Source organism: Morone saxatilis, unplaced genomic scaffold, assembly GCF_004916995.1.
Source record: "Morone saxatilis isolate NCDOM2014 unplaced genomic scaffold, NCSU_SB_2.0 Contig19, whole genome shotgun sequence".
In the NCBI taxonomy this organism is placed as follows: Eukaryota; Metazoa; Chordata; class Actinopteri; family Moronidae; genus Morone; species Morone saxatilis.
In genome coordinates, this window is record NW_023339751.1 from 16,972,813 (window position 1) to 16,982,592 (window position 9,780).

At 37.0% G+C, this 9,780-nt stretch overlaps 1 protein-coding gene across 1 annotated transcript in view; it reads right to left on the bottom strand.

The window, feature by feature from the left end:
* Nucleotides 1-2,767: 2,767 nt before the first annotated feature.
* Nucleotides 2,768-9,780, bottom strand: part of kcnh1a (potassium voltage-gated channel, subfamily H (eag-related), member 1a) — a 42,821-nt gene continuing 35,808 nt past the window's right edge. Inside the window, exons 11-12 of the mRNA XM_035664241.1 lie at nucleotides 7,786-7,982; nucleotides 2,768-4,105 (exon numbers count right to left, since the gene is read on the bottom strand). Coding sequence (XP_035520134.1) covers nucleotides 3,236-4,105; nucleotides 7,786-7,982 — 1,067 coding nt within the window. The 3' untranslated portion in view covers nucleotides 2,768-3,235. The remainder of the gene's footprint in view (nucleotides 4,106-7,785; nucleotides 7,983-9,780) is intronic.

Sequence of the window (9,780 nt, forward strand, 5' to 3'; positions counted from 1 at the left end):
ATATTGCTTTCAAGGATCATGTCTGAGTTTTGGAGTGCACCTACATCCCATTTTAGAAACGCATATATATGGTGGTGGTAAAAAATTCAGTTTCTTGAGACAGGCGTAAGTGAAAGTACCCTCCACATGCCATATCTTTGTCGTCCAGTTCAAATAGTTGCACAAAATCAGACTGGCTGGAAAAGATTTGATCTTTTCCCTGATTTTTATCAGGGAAAATCAGTCAGATCTGGTTCTGTTCCTATTAGACACTGTAAAATGTAAAAAAAAAAACCTGAAAGAAATTTGTAAATTTACGTTGTAAACATAATCAATTACACAATAAAAGAATACAGTGCCTCTAACAAAAAAGAACAAACTTACAAGATTCATAGGTTGTGTCATTCAAAATGAAAGTATAAAATATACTTTATAAATTTGACCAATTCTGTCATTCATCTGTGTCGTTGGTGAAGTTAAACAGCAATTTACATTTTTCACAATGTAACAATAATCTGTAAAAGAAAATAAATATTACTTTCCGTGTGGGTTTTAGTATGATTGAATCACATGAAAAAATAAGATAAATAAATAGTCAGCACCTCATTAAGTTAGAGCAATCTCTAGTCTCAGTCATTAGTTATAAGTCACTGTGTGTACTGTACTCAGTGCCTGGTCAGTCGTAACTTTTTACCCAATTTATTTGTAGTTTTTGTAGTAAAGCCTGCCATTACATAATTCTTAGATTTTTGGGTGACTGAATTCCTTACAGACACCGTCAGCCTCCTTTTTATTTCTGAGTAAAAACTCATGTGAGCAACGGCTTTATGAATTTTCTGCATTAGAGAGGTCACAGCAATATGATTTTAGTGCTTTTTGGTCTGTGAGATCAAAATATCCTGTGAAAGCAGACCCATAAAGACCCACAAACACTGAACCAAAGGAGTTCTCACTTCTGTGATGACATGCCCATTTATTTTTAGTAAGCTGAATATTTGATGGGAATGGGGCTACAGAATGTGTTGGAGAAGAAACTTGCCATCTCTTTCCTCTCTGCTCTGTCTCAGCTTGTCTTGATAAGAGAGAAGTCATGGAGGGAACATAAATTATCCATATGAATAATAGATAATATAGAATAATGGTTATCTTTGCCACGTTAAAGAATACATTTACTGTATACTAAAGATAGATTCAAGCAGACCAGTAAAGCTCCTGCTTCTACTAGAGATAAACCCCAAAACCACAATTGAGTTCTGGTACAGTAAATATCAGTGATATAACACAGTATTACTACTAATTGCAATGAATTTATTTTGGATCTCATTAGCAACAATCTGCAAAAATATGTGATTGTTCAAAAATGAGTCATTTACTGAATATTATTAGACTTCCTTGCATTATTCATTGTTTTTAAAGAGCAACAATTGATTTTTAGTACAAACTTTTACTGCAACAGCTAAATATGCACTCGAGCAAACTATTGCTTGATACCAGAACTCAAGGCTCTGCTTTACGTCACATTTGATGCATGCATGTAGACTTCAGGGTCTTTAATGAATGAATAAATAATTTCAGTTACCAAAAAATGCTCTAAAGCAGATTTTCTCCCTCTTTCCAATATAGTAAACAGATTGAAACAGAAACATTTACACAGATGTGTTTTAGTTAACAGTAATTTAGGAAGTAAAAGTGTAAGAAGGGTATTTATAGTTTCAGCAGAGGTAATGGTATCAAATGGAAATTTGAAAAAAAAAAATTTTAATCTAAAAATCAAAATTACAATTTAAAGAGAAAGTCATGAAATTTAACACACTTTTGGCTACTTGTTCCTGAAACTTTAAATGTATTTATTGACTGGATTACACAGCCTGGGTCCGGTGTACTTAATTTAATTATAAGTCCATTTTCGTTTCAAAGAGAAAAAAAACGGAACTTAATGAAAAACAATTTTCATAAAAATAAACCAAATTGAATTTTTTTGTGTAATTAATATTACACAATTACATCAAACAGGTGGTGATAGCCGCCTCCCAGTTTGAAGGCGTGTCTAGGGAATGTGTGTTTGAATTTCTGGAATAAAGTTGATTTTAACCTTAAATTGTAGTCACTAGAGATTGAAGAAGAAGAGATTGCCTGCATTGAAAAACACTTCCTTTAAGTTTCACATTTTTGATCTTTCCTCCTTCATAATAGTCAACTGGTCTCTCATGTCGTCATGGGCTTTTCTCAAATGAATGTGAAAACAGAGTCATTAAACCATGCATGCTAACTGGTGTAAAAATGTACATCACATATCATCACTGAAGCAGGTTCCAGTAACTATCTTGGTGTGCTTACGTTAACAAACCTGCACTTTGAAGTTTTATATTTTACATAAATATATTTATTTTGGAAATATTCTGCAAACAGGCATTCCTTACTATGTTTTTGATGGTTTTAAAGTAAGACAAGGGGCCTATCCATTGTCAGTTTCATCTGCATTAACTAATTATGCATCACCAAAGCTAAAAATGCATGGCTCTCACTATATATATGTACCATGTATGTGGTTGTATACATCTGAGAATAACAAATACTACATACTAGGATAGATGGATGACTTGCCCACTGTTGAAGCACTAGTTAGCACTGCATTTGTCATGAAGGCCATCTACCCATGGTTTATGAAAATCAAAATAAGCTCTGCTGAAAGACGTCTTTGAAAATCTGATTGCTTGGCCAGAGTTATCTGTTATGTAATTCATAATGATCCTGGCAGTTGATATAATAAAAGAGTTCATCAGTTGCTTGAGGAAATTACTCTGAGACTGTTTCAACATCTGCAAAGACCATCCTTTTTCACTGTCGTGGTGAAAAAATGCAAATCACTTGCACCATCTGCAATTTGAGGCACACGTCTATTTTATGTGACATGCAAAGAATCTCATACAAATGATTCAATAACAAACCAGTGGGACATGCTGTTTCTTTTGGAGCCTTCCAACAGAGATACAACTATTGTCTATGTACAAACATAGAGCTGTCAGTTTTTATGTAACCTCAAATTGTTCAGTGTTACGACACCGAAATCTGGGCTTCGACTCGCCTTCCCTTGTTGGCCAGCAGGTACACCCCTATGATGAAGGCCGGTGCGGCTTAAAGACCACACTGTTGCCTAATCTAAATGGTGTGCCCAGTGCAGCCTCAGCTATCCAAGTAATCTGGATATTACTGGATTCCAGCTGAGTTAATTGTTTCCTCATGATTCTTCCATGCCTCAAGAGAAGATGTCCTCTTTGTCCAGTTCTGGTGAAGCAGGTCTAGAAATGTCAAAAAGAGGCTGCGGAGAGCCAGTACTTGATTTCCTTGTTTTGAGGAGTTGAAGTGCTTCTGTAAGTTGCGCCTCCAGGCCAGACATTCGAGCATTGAGGTTCTTGAGGTCGTCCTTCAGCTCCAGTTTGAGCTCCTGAAGCGAGGCTTGAAGCGTTTGCTCTGGGATGGGGTAGAAGGCGTGCCTGGTCTCCGGAGGCTGGACAGGACTTCGGTCCTGGGGCGTCATGCGGAAGTCACCCACTTTGTCTAGCCGCAGGTCACTTTTGGTAATACCGCTGTCACATGAGTCTGTTTTCTTTAGAGACATTTGTGATTCATGCACCTTGGTCCGTTCAGGTAAAGTCTCCATGGATTCGGCCTTAGACACTTTGTTCCAGTTGTCAGGTTTGGCCATGGACTCCTTGAACCGACCCCAGCCTTTGACTTTGAGCGGCTCAGCGGACCGGCCTCCTACCAAAGAAATGCTAGATGGCACCTGCAGCTTTACCTTGTCTGAGGGTGTACAGCTGGGGGGTGTTGAAGATGAAGGAGTTGAAGATGAGGGTGTTGCTGGGCTTTCTGTTACTGTGACGATGCTGGTAGTTGTAATGGCTGTATTAGCTATCGGGACGTCTACATACACAGGGCCCTTCTCAATATCGCGTTCATCTAGCTCTGATTTGTCGGTCGTAAACCGGGCTTCCTTCTGCTGTCGAAAGCGCTGGAAGAGTTTCCGTACTGGGTGATCTGGTGGCAAGTTCAGAGGGGCTTCATTTTTACGTCTCTGTCGCTCCTCTTCCTCTCGTTTCACATCACTGATCTTTCGGAAGACGATCTACAAGAGAATTTAAAGTTCGTATGACTACAACACCATCATGATAACCATCAGTTTGTTTTTAATGATCAAACATATCAGTGTTTGACAGCACACAAGAAAATTATACAGTAATACTTCTACTTGTCAGCCTCCTGAAGTGAACCAATAATAGTAAATAAACCAGTAATAAACCAGATCGAAATCATCTTCAGTTAGACAAACAGATGTATCTATCTTATTTATTGTACAGTTTGTGTGAGGAGGATGTTTCAAAATGTGTGTGCTTTGTAAATGTCACCTCAAAGAGGTTATTCCCACAACACACAGGGAAAGTTCATATTATGCCTCTGGCTTCAGTGGGTGAAGACACACCGTTAGCTTACCACACAGCTGCTAATGGACAACTGTGTTTTTATTACCAGTTTTAGCTTTGCAGTTTTCCTTCTGTACTTTTGATTAATACTTATGTGCAACATGATGTCTGTGACTTGGTCTTGTCTCTTGGAAAAGAAATCCCAATGAGCCTCTGTCGTCAATTAAAGGCAGCATACATTTAAAAAACGTAATAATTGTATTAATTTATTTATTATTTTGAATTTATGTTCTAGGATAGTTAATGATAGAAAGAATAAGTTAATGATTGCTGGTTTATTGGTCTAGCTCTACTAGTGTTCCAACGTCCCAACATTTGAAAGCATATGGACAGAAAATTTCTGTAATATGTTTCAGCTTTTCAGAAAAGCCAATTAAACAATCCCTCGATGAATAAATACATTTTCTGGCTATGGCAGGGGTAGGCAGCTTGTGGAAATATAGCCCCTCATCAGTGGCTCTATGGATTCCAAAAAAAATTGAGAATTTATTGGGCATGGGGAGATTTGTTTGCTTTTACTACCATCACTGTTGGGAATAGGCTACTGGTATTCTTAATCTGCGGCGAGAAATTAGAATTATAGGGCTGAAATATGTGAGTTTATAAGGTTCATGAGAAGAGTCTAGTATTTGAACAACAAACTAATGTGGTGTTGATGACTTAGAAACTGGAAGCGATCGCTCCTTCAGGTGTTTGTGTTTATTGTCATTGGTTGACCTTTACAGCACAGCTCTACATAGGAAAGCTTTGTCCATCATTAGTGACTCTAAATACTGAGTTTAAGCTGCTTCCATCAGGGTGAAGCTACAGAGTACCTCTGGCAAACAAAAAGATCTTTAAGGGTTCTTTTATACCATATGCAAGGAACTTTTTCAGTTCTGTACACTGTGTGCACGTTATATTAACTGTTGTGATGTGATGTGATGAGATCTGCCGCATTGATGTAGTGTGATGTTTTTATCTGATCTGGTGATGTTTTTATCTGATCTGGTGAGATTTTCAGGCCCCGGCTGGATAATAAAGTTGTATTCTAATTATTTTCATATTTTTTTTGTCATCTACTTTTTTCTCGTTCTCGGGCATGATACTGAAATGCAATAGGCAAAAAAAAATAATTCATCATTTTTGAAGAGGTGAGCCAACATCAGTTTTCCTACTCAGTCTCATAGCAACACTGTTCTCACAAATTAAACAACTCAAATACTGAACAAACTGTGTGCCGGATTTCCCAGTAGAAAACACAACCGCACAAGCTTCATTTGAAGGCAGCGCTTGGCTCCTCATTCAATCCATCTCTGGATTTCCCTGCTGCATACATTCAGAAAGTATGGGGCCCTGGTGAATGGCGAGTTTAATGCAGCAGATGAGATTGCCTCTTGATATGCAGGCAATTCAATTCCACTGGCACTCTCTTGGGCAGGCTAACCTTATCATGAATGAGGTAATGATTGGTAGCTACACTTGAGTTGTTGATCACAGCTGTTCATTTCTGAATGAAGGGTGTAGTAGTGGCTTTAATATAATGAAACTGTGTCTTTGTCTGTTTAGCTGTGTAACATGTATGATGTTTGTTATTTAGGAAAACCATACCAAGTTAGGTTCATAAAGCATTATCATTTTTAGAAACTGTGTGTTTAATGTTTCTGGTGCAGCCACATATTGGTAAATATTTGCTTTCCTGCCGAAAGTTAGATCATAAGATCGATAGTGCCCACTACAGCCAGGAGACAGTTAGCTTACCTGTATGAGCTTTATAAATGTTGGGAGGTGTTTTTTTTTTACCTTTGGACAGAGCCTGGCTAGTTGTTTCCTCCTGCTTTCAATCTTTATGCTAAACTAAGCCAACTTCTTGGCTGTTGCTTTATATTTCACTAACATACCCAAGAGTGGTTCTCAATCTTCTCATCCAACACTCAGCAAGAATGCGACAAAGCACATTTCCCAAAATATCTAACCACAGCTTTAACATGAGTGGCAATAGCCACTGTGGCTAAAAAGAGAAAAAATAATTGCACCTGAAGTCACTGTACTAGCCAACACATACTACAATGTGATCGATGGGAAGCACAGTGCAAAAACATCACAGCAATTATGACTTGTCAACAGGACGCAGCATGTCCACTGAACACTACCAGAGGAAGAGTGACAAAAGAAAAATAGAGTTGAGAATCCAATTAACTATATTTTTAAAATCTTGTTCTTATTACATTGTTAAATCTATTCTAAAAAAGGATTTTATTGATGTTATCAGCCCAATTCTTGCTTTAAGTGATTATGAAATCAAAACACATTTTTAAATTTTGATTTACGGTGATTTATTTCAGCAATAGCCATTCAATGTATATACATTAAGTAACTATCTCTCACTATAGAAGTTTTCATTGTAAGTGGCAGGGTCCGCCATTTCCCCGCTATATTCAGATTACCTTCACATGCACACTGCTGTTATTGCTAATGCAAAAAAGGCTTTCATTGGCAAGAAGCCATAGGAAACAATGCAAATACCCATCAATGTGTATGTTTTAACAGCAGATCAGTTTTAAATATTGCAGGGATCGAACAAGAAGGCACAGCCAGAATGAGCTGTTAGATGAAGAGCTGCAGGCGACAGGCTGCACACCTCTAACTCCTCAGCAAGGTAACCAACTTCATTCCGTCCTGCTGTGGTGTGGAAGACTACTTGTGCCACATGCAGCATGAAATCAGATCACAGCTGCTATTATTATTGACTGACTTCTTTATTAAAACATTGCTTGTGTTGTAAACAGATGCAGCAGCTGCGCTTCAGTTGAACTTCTAACAACTTAACTGCTCAACATGTTTGCTGTATTAAACCGCACTTGCTGTTACCACGGCAACCACAGGGGTGCCAAATAGACCAGGACTGAAATCTTGAAATTACAACTTTAACTAGCCAAGTTAAACATCTTTCACAACAGTAACAGTAGGTGTCTTTTACCCTGACTTGCACTTTTAGAACTGAAGCTGACACTTAAAAACTCAGTTGCCAGTTTATTAGGTACACCTAGTTCAAACTAATGCAGCCTATTACAACAGTCCTGCAATAAATCCTCCCTTTATGAAGATTATAACTGTTTTAGAGAGGCGTTAATCTTGGAAGTGAGTGTTATAGTTATGTTGATATTGTAATAATATTTTTACTTCTTGTTAGTTTTTAAATTGACAAAAAATGGTATTCGACATTTCTATATATTTTAAGAGCTCTATGTGTACAGCTGTTCTAACGAGTTCTATAGTATTCTGACATAAAAAGTAAGTCAACTGTAACTTGTTCTTTCTTGGTGCTGTTTGAAGAGTCACTCACCCTCTTTCGCAGGTTGTAAGTGAGCAGCAGATTTCTTGAGAAGTGGTTGGAAAACGCTGTGTAGAACTCCAGTACCTTCTGCAGAGCGTCGCGTTTAATGACGTGGAGGTCACAGTAGGTCAGAGCTCGGACGTTGGCACAGGCTTGAGCGAGAGTCACTTCTTTCCAGAAAACATCCCCAAATACATCTCCCTTACCTGCAGAGAGAGAGTGGAAACTGTTTAAACCAGCTAATTCTACCAAAAACATTTGCTTTTTAAGGTAAAGAAATAAACCAATTAATGTTTAATTAGGGATCAACTTTGTATAAGCCATCTTTTATAAATTGCTTGTAAGTCGTATCAAATGGTTTTAATAATGGTTTTTAAATCAAGCATACGAATGCTTTATAGATCAGATATGGATTTATTATTTGGGTTGCCAGGTTGTGAAAATCCCATTTGCAGTTCAGGTCTCATTTTCTGAGTAGGGGGATGGGTCATTATCATTGAAATTCTTGCATTTTAAACTGGGTTTTCTATGTGTTTCTATGAGTAGTGTGTTCCAAAAGAATCTATTTATCAAGTTTATTTTGCCAGATGTCTGTTTTTATACAGCAAATCCCTTAATCTAAGACAATTTTCTCTTTTGGGAGACATTAAAAAGGATTTTTTTAATTTTACCTTAATGCCCTCTCTAATTTAAAATAGTTGAAAATACTGTACATTTATAAAAACATGTGTTTATCTGGATACAAACACATTATAGTGTTATTAGTAAAACCATGACTTTGTCTTTCTAGTTGTTAATAATGCAGTTATACATATTGGTAATCATTAATAAATACCAACCAAGGTGTTGTCACTTTCTGATGAGCAATCATGGCTGCAGTTAACACTGTTAAGAAATTATTACTAATCAGATCTAGATTGCCTGCAGTCTTTTTCTACAAATAGGTGGTCACTTGTTCGAATTAATGGCTTATAACTTATCTATAAAGAATTAGCAAATTATTTATTAACCACTAATTAAGCCAGTAGTTACAACTTGTAAACCCTTTATTAAGAGGGTGCTTTGTTAAAGTGGTCACCATTGTATAGGTTTAATTTTGGCCCACACAGTGTCATGCTCTCCAGGTTTGTAGTTTTACAATATAACTGAATTACCTCCTGAAAACAGTGATACCCCTGAGGAGTCCTTGATATAATAAATAACAAGCTGTTGAAGAGAGAAATGTTTGGGCATTTTAAAGGACCCCTGCCAACCATTTAGATTTCCCCTCTTGTTAATGCTATAAAAAGACAGCACTGCTTTCTAATAAGTCACCTTTTATAAGCTGTTTTTAATAGTGGTTAATACATCTCTAATTAAAGCTTTATGATCAGTTATACACAATTCATAAGAACAACTTTCAGGGTTGCCAGGTTGTATTAAAACCCTCTCCAGAAAGACCTTTGTCTTTTTAACCACCTCTTTAATTCATCAGGAAGCCCCGTCCAGTGGACCTTTTAAGCACTTGCCTTCGGGAAAGGAGATGGGGAACATCCAGGTTATCCAACTTATCAACATGAACATATTAACTAGAGGTTCTTTTAAAGGGGACTTTCTGACTAATAAAAGAGCTAGCTAAATGACATGCCATGCTAGATGATGAAGTTTTTCTACAACCGGGCAGCCTGAATGCTGTTCTTATTAATGGCTATTTATTAACTGTTATAAAATTATTAATTACAGCTTATAAATTAAATGCCTATTAGATAATTAAAAAAACTCAAGTATAGTAGTGCTGAACATGCTGTCATTTGTGCAGTCGGAGCTCACCAAACCAGTGAGTCAAGTTGACACCTACTTTTAGTTTGTAAGGATCAACGTGCCCATACAACAACTATGAAGCATTAAGTGTTATGACTCAATATAAATCAATCATCTAAATCAACAATGTCTCACACAGTATGACTATAGAAAGTATTAATTGGTTTGGTTTTACATGACTGAAAATGGTAAATGGTAAATGGA